Source organism: Hyla sarda, chromosome 2, assembly GCF_029499605.1.
Source record: "Hyla sarda isolate aHylSar1 chromosome 2, aHylSar1.hap1, whole genome shotgun sequence".
Lineage (NCBI taxonomy): Eukaryota > Metazoa > Chordata > Amphibia > Anura > Hylidae > Hyla > Hyla sarda.
This window is the reverse complement of record NC_079190.1, coordinates 284,643,390-284,661,530: the sequence shown is the minus strand read 5'-3', so window position 1 is coordinate 284,661,530 and position 18,141 is coordinate 284,643,390. Positions and strand designations below refer to the sequence as shown.

Genomic DNA, 18,141 nt, shown 5'->3' with positions numbered 1-18,141 from the left:
TGATATGTGCTTTTTATTGATACCATATTTGCTAATATAAAACTTTTAATAAATTTTTTATCTATTTTTTGGGGAATAAAATGTTATAAAAAAGCAGCAAATTTGGGAATTTTTTTTTTTTTACGTTAACGCCGTTCACCATACGGTATCATTAACATTATATTTTAATAGTTCGGATATTTACCCACGCGGCGATACCAAATATGAATATACATTTTTATATATTTTTTTTACTCTTTTTGGGGGTGAAATAGGGAAAATGGGACAATTTACGTTTTTATTAGGGGAGGGGTTTTCCAATTTTTTTAAAACTTTTTTTTAACTTTTATTTTTACACTTTAATAGTCCCCATAGGGAACTATTTATTGCAATCATTCGATTGCTAATACTGTTCAGTGCTATGCATAGGACATAGTACTGATCAGCGTTATCGGTCATCTTCTGCTCTGATCTGCTCGATCTCAGACCAGAAGACCCGTGGAAGGGGACCGTTATGGATGATCAAATCGACGCGGCAGCGCTGCGGTCGTTCAGATCATCCATTTAAATGACCGCAATGCTGCAGATGCCGTGATCTGTATTGAGCACGGCATCTGAGGGGTTAACGGCAGACAACCACGCGATCGCGGATGTCCGCCATTACCGGCGGATCCCTTGGTGCTATCAGCAGCCGGGACCTGCCGCGCATGACCCGAGCATCCGATGCTCGCGGTTATGTATAGGACGTAAATGTACGTCCTGGTGCGTTAAGTACCAGCTCACCAGGACGTACATTTACATCCTGCGTCATTAAGGGGTTAATAATCTTTATACACTTTTATCTAATTGACATTCATTTGTATTTGTATCAATGTGATTATTTGCTCATTAATACTTACAACCAATAAATCTGCATATTTTTACAATATATTTACAAATATTTTTACTGTGTAGTATTTTATTATATTCCAAAACTACCATCCTAGTGTAACAGACATCAAAAGAACTTAATATATCTGTCAGCTCAGATATGAATTGCATCGGTTATATTTTTGAGCAATTCACCAGGACATAATTTTCATAATATTTGTTGACTTTCGGTCATAGGTCATTATTGGCGTTATGACCACCCACTAAGTGCGTTAACCAGACGAGCAATAACATTCTACTGTCCAGATAGGAGCTACTACACTGGTATAAGAAATGCAGAATGTTAAATTCATGTACTTTAGAAAACTGTGTACTTTCTTATTCTATACATAAATAATAAAAATATATAACCTGAACAACTTCTTTTTCCACCTTAAAGAGGTATTTCAGGTTTTTTTTTTTTTTACTATGCTACAGGGGCGGTAAAGTTAGTGTAGTTCATAATATAAAGTCTGTACCTGTGTGTAAAGGTTTTCTCACAATTCTTCTTTGATTAAACAGCATACAAAATTACTCATGTCTCGGGATTTCCCAGGTTGCAGTGCATCAAGGCCTGACTTCACTCGTCAGGTGATCAGAGGGAGCCTACCCTGCTTCAATTTTTCAACAGCTGTAGGCCCCCTGGTTAGACAACACTGTGTTTCAATGGGTGTGGTGGCTGATGTGTGGGAGGAAGGAAAGTGACCTCATACTTGCAAACATGGAACTGTGGGATGTGTAGTTTAGAGTATAAAATCCAACAGGATATGGCTAGTTCTGGCAGGTAAGTACTAAAATCACCTTATGGTGAATAACTCCTTTAACCTGTTGAAGCGTGATATAATCATGAACCACTTAATTTATCAAGCTTTTCTTTGTTGCCTATAGCAACTACAGTAATCACAACTGATATTACTGTGATTGGTTGTTATGGGCAACAAAGAGATTATTATTATAAGACAGATGATAAATCTCCATAAACTTGTACTATTATGCAAATAAATGTACACACACAATCGCACATATACATACACAATAAACAGACTGCTTCATTGGGAATGTAAAAATTTATTTCCACATGCTCAGTTCTTTTCCTTAGTATTTTTTTTTCTTTTCTCTTTAATATTAAAAATGTTCCCATGCCAGTCTTACCAGCTGGGCTAATATATGTATATATAAAGAGGAATATTATACAGAGAGAAATATCTTTACTCATGGAGCAGGTCATTTACAGAAATGGTGGTTTTTCTTGCATTAAAATACTTCAACAAATTTTTATTGTCCATTGTATCTTCATTTACAATAAGCTGACATTCTGTGCTTCACATCTCTCCCACCATTTTATATCCTGCAAAAACCCCTGATGCATTTTCCAACCCAACCACTAAACCCACCCACAACCCACTGCATGTATATACAACTTTACAGCACCTTAGCTTGCGCACATAGGAATGTATTGCCATTTCATAACAGGAAAAAGGTAAAATTACCCCTTACCCCAAATAGGGAAAGAGGAGAAACTTGGCTTGTTTACCCTATGTGTGACAGATGGGCAAAGTATGGCCAAGTAAGTGCAGAAATATTAATAGATGAGGGTAACAAAAAGGGGCAGAGAATAAAACAATGAACAAACAAATGAAGACTTTTGGATGAGAAACACAAGGAACTATGAACAGTATAGAAATACATATATAACAAACTTTTTGTTTCGTATATCAGCTTAAAACTATTTAATCCCAGGCGACATATTTTTTCTTTTGTTTGTTTTACTTCCCTCACTTGTTAAAATGTTTCTAGATAAACTATTACAGATTGTTGTTGGTACCGGAATTGGAGAGCAACATTTATTCATATAGCATGCAAAGGAAAGGCAAGTATAAAATGCTTGTAGGTCATCTTCTGACTATCATTTATAATACATTTTAAGTTAAATGAGGCTCGTGGTATGTAATAGCTGGAATATAATAGACAAAAATGTGGGAGGTTTACCAATCCTCAAAGCCTCAGAAAGTCATGTGTGACCCAGTATGAAGATGGGGCAATTCTGAGGAAGCATATTAGGTACACTGCAAACAACCCTCCAAGAATAGTGAACCCACTGCTGTTTATTTCACCTTTTTACATTAATAAAGTACGACAGGGGTTGTGCAACCAAAAATTAACATGGCGCATGACGTGTGGATTGTGCTGCGTCGCACCTCAAGTAAGTAAATGGGGTGTGGGGGGGGGGTCACACTGAGACCCACAAGTGGCAACATCAACAACTCAACAGATGCAAGAAATCCATCTTTGATGTATTAATTGCGACTGTCAAGTCGCGGTCCCTTGTGAATCGCAGGGTGAGCCCATATACTTAACTAAGTGCGACGCAGCAATTTAACATCTCTGTGTAGCCCCAAACCTTATACCATTTATCTGGTTGTATATGCTGCCAGGAAGCGAAATGTAACATTACTTAGAAATTTTCTCTCTTATAAGAACATAACACTGTGCTTTTACCTAAACCCTCAGCATCACTGCAAGGAATTGTTCTTCTATATCTAGATGTGGTTTGACTGGAAGGCACCTGAATGCAGTGGTTCTTATCAAGTTTTGCTTTTCCTTGTATATTTACCACTATTCCAATAAACTATATGTGTAAGGGTTTACCCAATGCCCACCGATTTCTATAAAGAAAACAAACACCCCTTGTTTTGTTTCTTTATAATACTATATGCTGTTAGTTGGAGATACACTACCCTGGTTATTGGAGAAAAAGCTTGTGTGACAAAGTTGTCTGGTGTCTGCCACAACTAGTAGCCTGTATTGTCCACCTCCATCTTATTTCATAAAGGCTCATAATAATATCAGCGTAGAGGCTGGAGCTCCTATGTCAAAGGATACTGGATTAAAGAAATATGTATTAAAGGATGTGTATTTAAGAAATTAAGTTGTTTTCCCATGTCCCTTAAAGGAAATATTAAAGGACTAATAAACCTAAAATACAAATTAGGTAGTATAACATTAGACAATGACATTCATAAATTTCAAAAGACACAAGACACAGAACATAATAATTTGACAAATGGTGGAAAAGGTCTGTGGAACCACTGAGGATATAAGCCATAAAGCCTCATGCATATGACAGAGCATATGCAGAGAGCAAGTCCCTGTGTCACTATATAGAGTCTCCATACAGCAGTGTAATATAAGGTATTCTTCCTTAGAAACAATACTTCTAGGGAGTATGCTTACAGGGGTATTACAGCATAATACAATGTTTTACATGTTGTTGGGGTGCTGGTAAAGCTATAAAAATAGGTCATACTTACCTACCCTGTCCTCAACCCCAGATTCCGTTCCAGCTTCTTCTGGTCCATCACTGGTCACCTTTCATTCTTCCATCAGAGACAAACGTTCTCATCAAAATCTGCCCACGAAGTCAATCACTGCATGCAGTGGTGTCCCACCTAAGTCGTGATTGGCTAAGCAGACAGGTCCTGCTAACATTGCCTGTCTCAGAAGAATGAACAAGCAGTAAGCAAGAGGGGACTGTAAGGAGCTGAAACAGGAGCTGCAGAAGACCAGAGTAAGTATATTAGGCTACATTCACACTGTTTATGATGTACATCATAGGTATCTGTTGTCATCCCGCCAACGAGATGCCATATATACTGTGGCGTTCAGCAGTGGCACCTTTTATTTCAATGGCCGGATCTAGTAACCTAGTGATTACTATCGAGCCGCTCTCTGCTGGGATACACTAATATAACGGGAATCAATAGCACAGCAGACCACACTATTGAGCCCTGTTAACTTAGCATATATCAGCAGAAAGGGATCTGAAAGTAGTCACTAGAGGACTACATTCGGGACATAGGCACCCACTGCTGTACTCGAGAAGCTGATTATGGATACTAGTGACGTATGCCATAATCACAGTGTAAACATTATTTCTTTTATATTTCTCAGCCCCCCCCCCCCCCCCAGCTACATATAAAAAAAATTATTATGCTGGAATAGCCTTTTCAGTAACAAAACATCCACTCTCAGATTCCCAGTAGTTTATACAGGAAAAAAGAACCCAATAGACTTAAATATGTGCAATATTACTAATCAGTAAACATTTATAGTAATTTCAAAACTCCAAAGACTCTGTTCTTATGGTATGGCTTGTATCCTCATTGGTTTTCCAGGTTTATTTGAAATGTTGGAATCAAATAGATTTTGTTAAATGAAAACACATTCAGTATTTTAAGAAAAGTTGCATACAAAACCACAACATCTTTTAAGGCTGATAATTAATATACAGTAAATCTCAGGCATCAAACCTATGTCTTAACGTATGACGTGCATGTAACAAAAGACAGGACAGTGAGGGGGAATGTTTTATTCTTTAAAACTCTTTTTAATATCTAATACTAAAGCATGTTTTTTTTGCATCACTAGGCCCAAAGCTTTTTTCTATCTTGGAATGAACTAAACCAACTAAACCAGTGCCAAATATCACACTTTTATTTCTTTCAACTAGTCACAAGATTCAATGCGCATCCTGTAAATCTGGACACTGGAGCTCTGTAAGGCCATATATTCCAAGCTTTATTAACTTAATGTTTTATCAAAGCCACTTACTATAAATGGTGACTGGCAGCAAGTCTGTCTGAAAAAGAGCAAAATAAGACTACAAGACATAGTAAGTGCAGCAAACCTGAATACTGGATATTTTCTTATAACATACCAAACATACTTTGGGTTTCATAACAAATGCCTGATAAATATAGTTTGTATTCCACACACACCAGAAAGTATTTATTCAAGGATTGTGATTCTTTGCATATATATATATACTGTATTTGCAGGATGTGTTTTTGTATTGGATTTTTATGTATTTCAGGTTTAATGATCTATATGGCATTGGACTGATTTAACTGAATACAATTCATTGCTTTGTACATAAAAAGGTGCATTGCATGTGAATATTAGTCCAATCTGACAGTAAAACATTCCCTATAATTCTGTAACTGGAGGATTTCCATAATCTTGATAAGTGTTGATTGGTTAAGTGACTTTTCAACAAAGATCAATGCATGGAAGATTCTGAATGAGTGCAGTGAACGGCACATCAAGGCTTCTTCTTCCCGAACGATACGCCAGTCATCTGTACACATTTATACTTGTTTCACACTGTATCCCTTTAGAAGCCTCCAGAGTACTGATCTGTGCCAAACGTCTGTTCTGCTTTGGCAAACTTAGGAACCCCAAAGTTACAACATTTTAGGGCCTGTTTTACTACTAAAATAAATAAAAAGACTCTTCACAAGCTTTCTCATCGATGCTATTTCCATAACTTACAAATTTGTCTTTAAAGCAACAAAACCAGCCCTATCCATCGTCATTGAGTCAAATACTACTTCAGCTGAGGTAGCATGTAGAAATAGCCTACTTTTTCTCTAACAGGTAATTCCCCAAAAAGTCCTATTAAAATGGATCACTTTGAGAATAACACAAAGTATCAAAAAATCAAAAAATGTTGAGGATAATGTTGCTTTAAATGTATGTCTGCTTTCAATGCTTGTGTGTTCTCTTACTATATATACACAAGTACCAAAAACATTTCACTTAGTAATAATTATTATTATAGGTAAATAAATATGGCCATTACCATATGTCAATAAACAAGAAAAAAAATACCATAGAAAACCCCCAAATCCTGATGTCCACGTAGTGCAAGCTCCTGTCAAACAGCAGTATGTGTGACATATCTAAGCACCAGTTATACGAGCAGGCATGCAAGAAAAAGTCCTCTTGGCTCAGAGTTATGGCAGTCATTTTTTAGTACAAAGTCAGTGTCAGCTGTCAGGTCACAGAATTACTATGCACAGATATACATACTTAAAGTGACTGAATTAAAGAAGGTATGCTGTGTATATCATAAAGATGGTCAATGGACACCAAATAATAGGATGATCTTAAGTTATGCAAAGGGCAGACTCAAGCTGAGGAGAGTAAATAGAAAATAAGGTACTTGATAGTTTACTTGAGAAATATATAAGTGCTTAGACCGCCATCCTTAAGAATTTTTGTTGGGGGGGTTCTGCAATAGATATAAGGATGGCTCTGCTAAAAGTGTTCATAAAAAGTGTACCCAAACTTCACAAACTAAAAAAAGTGCAAGATCAGGGATAAGGGTGTCAAAGTATTGATGAAAAAAGTACCGTAAATTTGGTATACTTGAAAGACACACAGGGGAATTGGAAGAAAGAGTCAAGGGAAATAAGGTGCTAGGCAAAGACGTCTCTATAAGTGCTTCATCAAAGATTGCACTCAAACGTGAATAAGTGATTGGAGCAAACTCTACTGTATATGGAGTATGAAAATGCATACGCACTCGCCATTCAGATGAGAGTGAGGACAAGTTCTCAAGAAATCAATATTATAGCACAATGTTTTGAACAAAATACTACTGCTTTCCCTAACTGACCTTCAAAGAGTCCCATGACATCACCCCTACATAATACATTTTACACCAAGGAAGAAACCCTTGTGCCAAGCAAACGGGGGCCATACATGGAGACTCTGTGCTGTGTGGCATGTCCACTGACAGCGCACAATTCTCACGTCGCTCACATCCAGAATGCATACTCCTCGATACTATGCAATGCAGTCACTGTGGTTGTACAACAGCGTTCAGCACTGTTCCACAGCACATCACGTGCTCTACCACTTTCATCACATTTGAGAAGAGCTGGGTTTATTGACAACATAAAATAAAAATAAAGCTTTCATTTTTTGTACCCAAAACCCTTAAAGCAAAAACAGAAAGGACAATACGGTTCTAATTAAATAAATCTGTATAAATATATCTGTACACCACTGTAGACACCTATCCCAATATATATATATACTCAGGTATATACAGGCTAAAAAAAAAAACAACAAAAACAACATTTTCAGTGCATTTCCTTCCAACATCTCAGGATCACATTATAATGGGGAGCACAGCCAAAAAGAATTCATAGAAATCTGGCTTTCCCCAATAAAATATTAATAGGAGCAGGTGCACATTGGAAAAGATTCACATTTTTCACAGCGTAGAAAGTTCCTTTTTTATATTATTATTATTATTATTGATTTATTTTTTCATCTTAAAAGAAAATTGTGTATAAAAAGGCACAGATAAACTGCATATGGGGTGTGAAAAATTGGTGGGACAAAAAAATGGAATGAAATGAAGTTGTTCCCTTTAGCCCAGAATGGGAGGGAAAGGATCTGTATTGTGTATCCTAATACATACATATATATCATTCTATATTATAGATGTGGATGCATTTGATCCTAACTGAAAACTGTCCAAGTGTCTTTTAGTACCATAAAAGAAAAATAATTGTGTACGCTAAAAGGGTTAATTATACCCTGGATGCTTAACACTAATTAAACATTACCGATCGGAAACTTTGTAAAGATTCTCTGTTCTCAACACTAACAGGTTTCCTTTCCTCAACTCCACACAATTCTTACCCTGTACCCTTAGGAATCCAGAACAAATCTCACATTGCTGTATTTGAACTTTTTAACACTCATGACTGTAATCCTTAAAAGGATTCCTCTGACGTCTTACAGTTACAAGCTGTAACTTTTATGGAGAGATCATAGAAGGATCTGAGAATGGGGTCACCCGTTTAGGTGTTTAGTCACCCGTCCCCTTCCACATGCTCTTCCTTTAAGGAACCAGTGCTGGAGTGAGGTCTTCCAGGTGGTGGTGATGGAGTGCAAGCGGTTTGGCAGTAAGTGCTTGGAGTTGGGGAACTCTGTGGGGCTGTGCTGGGGGATGACATTACCCTGTCGTCCTCTCTCCTGTTAGTCCTGAGTGGTTGCTCAATTCCTCCTTGTGGTGGCTCCTTATCAGGACCTTTTACATGCAGTTTAGAAAGTATGGGTCCTACTAGAGAGGGTTGAGGGCTGGGTCGAGCCTGTACCATTTGAATTCCCCCAATAGGGATCATTGGGTAGGGTGTCCGCTGAAGATGCTGCGAGTGCAGAGGCAGATGGGTATATAAGTTTTCTCCACTCCTTGGCAAAGTTTGAGGCGTGCTAAAGTTTCTTAGGAGAGCAGGGAAAACAGATGGTCCCAGTTTCTGCAACAGAATAGCATTTTGCATTAAAGTATGCACAACTCATCCATACTCCTATCTGGATAAAGCTTGACATGTATTTCAAATTCCAGTCACATTTTGTATAAAAATATCTAAAACCCTTAAATATACTCAAGTTCCTGAGCTCCTACAGGAGAATAAAAAAAAAAATATCCTTTGACCTGAAAAAATGTCTTAAGCGTGGTTAACATGTGTCATTTACTCTGGCATGGTTATGTCTGATCAAAAATACAGCATGAAGCCTTTTCCATTTCAATGCAACCATGCTAAAAGGCACCTATGCCAGGTCGCCCATCCGTCTGGTACCATGTCTTTTACAGCCTATGGTGCAAAGCATTCAGATTGTTGCAACCAGCAATTCCATCTAGGGCGACTCGGAATCTGAGGATTTATATGAATAAGGCTGCTGTCAAAATGGGTTTTGTTGGCAAGTTCAGCAGAACTGCTCATTGCTGTCATGGATTTGCTTTTCTGGTACACATACAATCAAAGGATGTGCTAAATTTGTTGAGAGGCAAGCACCTCTCATTTGGATTAGTACATTTTTGGGGGTCTTCCAACCTACCCCCGCCACTCACCCACTGTGTCAACCTTTTTAACAAAGCAGTGATGGAAGCTGCCACCACAACTTGTAGCCACCAAATTTACAACACTCATGAATGCAAAGCATAGTAAAGGGAATCTACAGCTTCAACATGAAGTTACAGACTGGATTCACACATAGGCCCAGCTTTATCAAACTGTTTGAGAGAAAAAAAATTAAAAAAAATAGAATGATTTTCCCACAGCAACCAATCACAGCTCAGCAAACAAGCTCTGGTAAAGTGAAAGCTGAGCCGTGATTAGTTGCTGTGGGAAAATCCCTCTATTTTTCCTCTCACACAGTTTGATACAGCTGGGTCACAGTATTTATTTTGGTCAGTATTGTATTCCACTGACTGGTTTTGGCTAAAAATACTGAATAAATATGGGCAAAACACTATGGGGTGATTTATCAAGAAATGTCTATTTTAGATCAAATTTTAACTTTTTTTTTGTCTATACTTTGACTAGCGTGCGCCTTATTCATCAATAATGCACAGCATAATGATGAATAAGGTGAAGCTCTCCTTTAGCGTGAAAAGTTGTCTAACGTACACCTTTTCTAAAAAAGAGTCAGACCAACAACCATAGGCCTGGGTTCTCAACCCGTGGTACATGTACCCATAGGGGTACGCCACGGGTTGAGCATTGGTATGCAAAAGCGCCGACAAATACAGTGACCCCCCGACCTATGATGGCTCCGACATATGATGAAATCAACATACGATGCTTTTTTATGTCGGGGCCATCACATTAAGTGCTATCCGGCAGCGCCAAATGCTTAAGCTGCTGCCGGATAGCAGCTTAATGTTCCCCGTGTGGTGCGGTAAGTATTACTTACCCCTCAACGATGCTCCGGGGTGCCCTCCGGGTCCAGCGCTGGTCTTCCGGTGTCTTCTCAGCCCTCTCCGATGACGTCGCTACGCAAGTCCAGTAAGGCCTTGCGGAAGACAGCAGAGGACCGGAGAAGACAGCAGAGGACCGGAGAAGACAGCGGAGAGCCCAGCGGAGGCCCGGGGACACCATCGCGAGTGACGGGGACAGGTGAGTACAGCTTCCTATACTTTACATTGCACTAATCCCTCAACATACGATGGAATCGACAAACGATGGCTCGTTTGGAACGAATTACCATCGTATGTTGAGGGACCACTGTACTGGCCATGCACTGGCATGTACTTGTCAGCGCATAGCCGGGCAAACCTCCAGCTGTTGCAAAACTACAATTCTCAGCATGCAGTGACAGAAGGGCATGCTCGAACTTGTAGTTATGCAACAGCTGGAGGCACACTACTATAACTTTCAGCATGCCCTTTGGCTGTCCGTGCATGCTGGGGGTTGTAGTTATGCAACAGCTGGAGGCACACTGGTTGCAAAACACAGAGTTTGTTACATAACTCAGTGTTTTCCAACCCATGTGCCTTCAGCTGTTGCAAAACTACAACTCCCAGCATGCATGGGAAATAGCCGATAACGTATACCGGAATATCGGTATAAGTTATCGGCCTGAAAGGTCACAGATTATCGGTATCGGTGAATACCTAGTCCTGGGGGGGGCTAGCAGAAGTTGTCCCCCGCTGGTAACAGCGGGACTTCTGCCAGTTAACCCGTGCGATGCCGCGCATTGGCCGGGCTAACTGAATGCCGACTATAGACGGCGGAATGCGCAAAGGACCTGCGCAATTCGCCGTCTATAGACGGGATTCTGCGGGAAGGGGTTAAAGGTTGAATTGTGGAAGGTAGAAATTATTCTCACGCCTACTGGTAGGTGGTGTAGCTTTGCGCCTAAAATGTACCTTTGCACACAAAATAGCGAATTTTGACAAAAGTCAAAAATTATAAATACGTGACCACTGCATGGTCAAAAAGAAAAAGTTCTACGGGTAGGCAAAAAGAGTAAAACTGTCTATATCAAAAGGCACATAAAAAGTCTCGAAATATGCTGCTTGCGCCTGAACTGCGCCTGAACATAGACAAGAAAATGCACTAAAAGCAATGATAAATCTCCCCCTAAAAGTCCAAAGCTTAATAAGTCCTCTTAAAAACTTCAAATATCCAAAACATAAAAGATATATAAAGTCACAGAAACTGTGACGCTTTTCGAAACCAATTGGATCTTGCATCTGCATTTCTATTAGTTTTTATATCTTATGTTTTGGATTTAAAAAAAAAAAGTTTTTAAGATGACCTATTCAACTTTGTACATTTACTATTTGCTTATTCATTTTTATCCTCCACCTCTTGTCTGCTTGTTGTCTAGGTTACCGGCCATGGCTCCACTCATAAGGCAGTAGGCGGACTGGTGACACTGCATTTAGGAGAGTGCCAATTGGCCAGGACCATGGAGGTGAAAGGCTACTGGGGGGGTGCATTTCTGAACATCGCTCCTTATATCTGTGTATATGTGGGTACATAACAACGATATGCAGCTACCCCACATACACAGCTGTCCTATGCAGCCTCTGTCCATATTCTTACATCCAAAGTGGTGAAAGGACCTGTGAACATGTGATGAAAAGGTCCTGAACCCTCAGAGTAAGCAAACAAGAAGTAGGATGGTGACTGAAGTGTGTGAGTCTGTATGTCATTGTGTCTATGTATGCGTTTGTTTATGTATTATGTTAACAGTGCACTGCTGGCTTGAACTCCACAGGACGGCCCTACATCGCAGAGCCAAACTTGTCTAGTAAGGCAGCTGATCCTGCTACAAGATGGAGAAGGTAAAAGAGGAGTTGGGAATAATTCTGCATAAGATCCTGTATGTGTGAATGTTCCCTAAAAGGATTGTCATGCCCACAAATAAATATGCCTGTGTATTTTAAAGTTACACAGTGTTAAAATACACAATTCTGTATCAATTTATCATGGTTTTCAAGATCTCTTCTGGCAGTTGTTAAATAGTAACCTTCACTGTTACTTCCAGTGGATAGAAAAATGTCCTGATCAGGTTATAAGGAGGTACACGGTTGAGACAGTGCTGTATCTTTTCAAACTACTGAATACTTTGTTCAGTTTCAGGGGCTGCTGCAGAATTAGTACATATACATTATACATTAACATTAATTTGCAGAAACCAGGAGGGACCTAAATGGCCTACAACACTTTCACAATGATCTCAACCAGTCTGGCTAGCATATATAAAATAATTCAGCTAAGACTAACTGTTCAGACTTTCTAAAATTCTTAACTATATCTTTGTTACCTTGATCCCTGAAGTCTCCAGAAGTTCAGACGTCTCATGATGTTGAGCTCTAGATGGAAATACTCCATGCTGAGCTTTTAACTGGGTTTGAGCATCTGATCTTGCAAGATGGGGCTCTTCTCTCCCAGGAGATGGGTACCGTGGTGGTGAAGCTAGTCCACCTCTAAAGGCTGCATAACGCAGACTTGTGACTTCCCTGCTGGGGGATAAATGTCGGACTGGTGGTGAAGAACCCCGCTCTGGGGACATGTAAGCTCTTGGTGAAAGACTTCGATGTGGAGATAGTCGCTGAGGGGAAACGCACTGTAGTGGAGATACTTCCCTAGCCGATGGCAAGCGCTGGCAAGGTGACATTCCCCTGCGGGGTGAGGTGCAGCCTGTCGGTGAAAAACATTTTGGTGAGCTTTCTCTTTTCTGGAGAAGATGCCTTCTAGATGGACCAGCCCAACTACTCCCCATGTCTTTACCAGAAGCCCATTGTCTACAGGGTATCAGCTCTTGAGACACTGACTGATCAGATGCCAACAGGGCCTGGGAATCTTTTCCAGAAGACTCTGTAGTCTGTAACTGTTGAGAAGAAAATTGGCAAACAGAAGTGGAATCTGCACTGTCCGGGTTTTGTCTAGGCTCATTAGGTGAATAAGAAGTGACAGTACTTGGTGAGAGATCTGGATTTTTTTCTTCCTGACTTTCATCTTCATCATCCTCCTCCTCCTCTTCTCCATCAGAATCTTCGTCCTCATCTGTATCTTCCAAGTCAGAGAACTGATGTTCTTCCACCACATCAATCTCCAGATATCGCTCATCACTAGTTCCTGTAAAGTACAAATACAATATTAATTAAAAGTTATACTGTCAATAATATACTGAAAAAAATGTCAGTCATGGTGATTACATCCCAATTTTCTAGGACTTGTAGAAGACATAAGCTGGAAGCAATTTCTATAACTTTGTTACATTAGGATTGTCACTATAAGAGTGTATTCACACATAGTGTATAGACTGCAGATTATATGCCGTGTTCAACTATACTAAAAGAATAAAACAATATACCGTAAATGAACAACTAAACAATGCATAAACTATGGAGAACAATTTAAGAACTGAAATACAGAACTAAGTTCTTTCAAAAACAGTGCCAACCTGTTCACAGGTTGTGTGTGGTATTGCAGCTCTATTCCATTGAAGTGCAGGGAGCAAAGTTGTAATACCACACACAACCTGAGGACATGGGTCATGCTTTTTTTAAAATTAACTCTGTCTATTTAAGGATAACTGCTTTCTGGAAGGTAGAATGTATTGTAAGCATCATCTATTCATCCTGGCTGTATTCTATCAAATATGTTTAGTCCCCCATTAAATAACAATACTGGAGCATCTTTTCTTAGAAATATTAATTGTGCTGTGTAGGGAAGCCGGGTGGTAACACAACACTTGCCAATTTATTAATTCATTTCCAGGAGGAATAAAAGAGGAACAGCGCAAAGCAACTAGAATTATTTTATGGGAAATCAAGTCCAAAAATGAACAAAAAACAGGAGAGTATCTGTTCCTCAGGGCAGCACAAGTATTGGCTGAAAATAAAGCGGTGTCTCTATTTACTGGCATGACCCTCTCTGCTCTGCTATTCACCATGTGGACAGCGATTCTTTCACAAGAAAGTGGGCTGAATGGCTAGTAAGTAATATAAAATACAGTACCTTCCTCTGCATCCAGGTCGGCAAGAGATGGTGGCACTAAACCTAATTCCTGGCACTTTTTGCTGTGTGCTTTTGATTTCATGTGTTTAGTAAGATTTCCTGAAAAATAAATCCACAATTACAAACAGCTAATTCATGATGTTGTGCATTTCTGGGGGATCAAATCTTGGCCAAAATGGTGATAATGCTTTATCAAATTGCTTTATTTAAGTGTGATAACATAAATCTAGAGACAGATTCCTCAACAATCCTAGTAGGTTAAGAAAGTCACCTTTGGTTTTGAAGGCAAAATTGCAGTGCTTGCACACATATGGCCTGTGATCTGTGTGTGTACGAATATGTTTCTTTAACATGCTTGGCTTCTTGCAACGAATCCCACACTCCCCACACACATACTTTCCACGGCCACGGCCTCGTACGTAAACATACTCTTCATTTGATTTGTACCTAGAGAAAAGGAAAACAAGTAAAACAAAATTAGATTTCTGCCACTTCTATCTTAACAAAAGTAACACAAATAAGCACCCAGACTGGATTTGAGGAAAGTGAAATCATCTGTCCACTTCTATACGTCATTTTACAATAACAAAGAACTCACCAACACAAAAAGTTAAAGGGGTTATCCAGGCAAAAACTTTTTTTATATATCAACTGGCTCCGGAAAGTTAAACAGATTTGTAAATTACTTCTATTAAAAAATCTTAATCCTTCCAATAGTTATTAGCTTCTGAAGTTTTCTGTCTAACTGCTCAATGATGATGATGTCACGTCCCGGGAGCTGTGCATGATGGGAAAATATCCCCATAGGAGCTGGACAGCTCCCGGGACGTGAGTCATCAGAGAGCAGTTAGACAGAAAACAACAACTCAACTTTAGAATCTAATAACTATTGGAAGGATTAAGATTTTTTAATAGAAGTAATTTACAAATCTGTTTAACTTTCCGGAGCCAGTTGATATATAAAAAAAAGTTTGGGCCTGGAATACCCCTTTAAGTAACTGTGTAAAAATGTATCAGTATTTTTCTTGTACTAGTCCTGAGTTATAGCCTGCATTATAGTCTACAGCAGCATTAAACGGGTACTCCACTGGCCAGCGTTCGGAACTAAATGATCCGAATGCGGTTTTTGTACTGCAGGGTTTGGCCACACCCCTTGTGACATCTTGACTTGCATTGAGGGGGCATGACAGCTGTCACGCCCCCTCCCATTGACTTGCATTGAGAGGCGTGACCATGCCATCACAAGGGGTGTGGCCGACTTCCACAGCGCGAAAACAGCATTCGGAATATTTAGTTCCGGACGCTGGCCAGTAGAGTACCCCTTTAACAAGCCTGCAGAGAAGAAATCCTTGCTGTTTTATCTAAAGATGGTTAAGGAGTAAAAAAGTATAGATGATTTCTTCCAAAAACACTTCCACACCGGTCCATGGCTTGCGTCTGGTACTGTTGCTCTGCTATATAAAACTTAATGAGGCTGGGCAGTAGTGTCTAAACAGTAAGTTTATACAGTAAGGTGGGTATTCATCATTTGTAAATGATTACAAAAAGTTTACTTGCAGTTTTTGCTGCGGCTCACAAAATGGGCATGTGTAGCAGAAAGGGACATGGTTTCAGGTTTATGGCAATTTAACTGCTGTTGACATATCCTCTAGTTCAACACTAGGAGAGATTTCAGCATGGGTGCACGGGCTCACTGGATTTATGATGTGCGCCTATACATAAACCCACCCAGCATGTGCATTGGCAGTGGAGCCTGAGTACTGGGGGAAGGTTTGATAAATGCTCCTCTATATGTTTTTTATGATGGAGTTAATTGGGAAGGCAGATATGGACTATAATACCGCCTATAACACTGGATCAGTACAAGAATGTATATATACCTAAACTGAACACCTTTTTATGTATGAGCAATGTATAAAAAAAAATTGGACACCTAGTAAACTATGGCAAGTGGTAATATGCAGACTTCTTTGATACACTGTCTTTTTTAAATGTAAGGCATCACACTATCCAAATTTAAATAGTAAATTATTTAGGAATGATGAACCGGAAGAGGGTATGAACATGGGTGATAGACAACAGGTCGGTCCAGAATTTCCTGAATGGGTAAGGGACAGGAGAGAGGGGGATGTAATGGACATACATGCTATATGGTATGGTGGAATGTAAGAAATAATGGGGGCATGGAGAGGAAGGTAAAGATACAGTAGAAAAAAAAAGGGCACAGTAAATGTATGTGAAAAATAAAAAGGTAATGAAAAAACAAACAGGTAAGGAAGAAAGCAACAAAGATTAGAGTCAGGTAAAGGACAGGTTCCCAAATATACTAGTATACTGCTAAACATAACTGTCCTGAAATGGGAATTGTCAATTAAAAACATTAAAAAGGACCTTAATCTTGAGAAAATCATTAATGTGATGAAATAGGAATCATTATGGCTGAAAATCCATGCCTGCTGCAACCAATCACAACATAGCGTTAAGTTTTAAAGAGCAGAATATAAAATGAAAGCTGCACTTTGAATGGTTGCTAAGGACAAGCGAGAAAATCTCTCTTTTAGACATGAAGTAAAGATGGAAGACGGCACTCAAATCAGATTTAAGTGAAATAAGTCATAAATAAATTCACTTACATCTGATTGGATTGCCATCTTCCATCTTTACTTCCTGTGGATAAGGCCTTGAGGACTGAGCACCCTGGGACTTCTAGTCCGTCTTCACTGTGCAACAATCATACCTCAATACATGGACTTTCTCTAAAACAGTTTTAGAAATCAACTTCCATATGTTTAATCCATATGACCTATTTACACATGAGACATCCCTTGTTCAGAATGCCTTCCTATGAGACAGCACCATAAAAGCTAGTGTGGAACTGTACTTTACAAATCCGCCTTTCCAAGCTGACAACCACCACCAGCTGGATCCATGTTTCTTCTTTATTACTAAAAAGTGCCAGAGTGACTTGTAACATATGTAGACAGACAAAGGTTTTGACTACTATTTTTTATTATACTTTACTTAAAGGAGTATTCCAGGAAAAACTTTTTTTTATATACATCAACTGGCTCCAGAAAGTTAAACAGATTTGTAAATTACTTCTATTAAAAAATCTTAATCCTTTCAGCACTTATGAGCTTCTGAAGTTAAGGTTGCTATTTTCTGTCTAAGTGTTCTCTGATGACACGCGTCTCAGGAAACGCCCAGTTTAGAAGAGGTTTGCTATGGGGATTTGCTTCTAAACTGGGCGTTTCCCGAGACAGGTGTCATCAGAGAGGATTTAGACAGAAAAGAACAACCTTAACTTCAACAGCTCATAAGTACTGAAAGGATTAAGATTTTTTAATAGAAGTAATTTACAAATCTGTTTAACTTTCTGGAGCCAGTTGATATATAAAAATTTTTTTTTTCCTGGAATACCCCTTTAACATGAAATGCAACTGAACATGCTAAATCTACAAGTTATAATTACATGGAATATATATGAAATATTTTATTACAGATTTCTGCATTCTTATATGCAAGATGTCTGTAAATATGAAGTCTATAATTTTGGACTAAAAGATGCATTATAAGGTGCATCTACCAGGTGTAGAGAGGAGGACTTAAAAGGGTATTCCTGGGGAAAAAATGTATC

At 39.0% G+C, this 18,141-nt stretch overlaps 1 protein-coding gene across 5 annotated transcripts in view; it reads right to left on the bottom strand.

Moving 5' to 3' along the window:
- Nucleotides 1-1,945: 1,945 nt before the first annotated feature.
- HIVEP3 (HIVEP zinc finger 3) overlaps nucleotides 1,946-18,141 on the bottom strand; it is a 119,983-nt gene continuing 103,787 nt past the window's right edge. For 4 of the 5 annotated variants that reach the window (XM_056557316.1, XM_056557315.1, XM_056557317.1 and 1 more), the window contains 4 exons: nucleotides 14,776-14,951; nucleotides 14,505-14,603; nucleotides 12,805-13,619; nucleotides 1,946-9,002 (listed from right to left, as the gene is read on the bottom strand). In XM_056557316.1, coding sequence (XP_056413291.1) covers nucleotides 8,559-9,002; nucleotides 12,805-13,619; nucleotides 14,505-14,603; nucleotides 14,776-14,951 — 1,534 coding nt within the window. In that variant the 3' untranslated portion in view covers nucleotides 1,946-8,558. The remainder of the gene's footprint in view (nucleotides 9,003-12,804; nucleotides 13,620-14,504; nucleotides 14,604-14,775; nucleotides 14,952-18,141) is intronic. The other variant, XM_056557320.1, reaches the window with a different exon arrangement.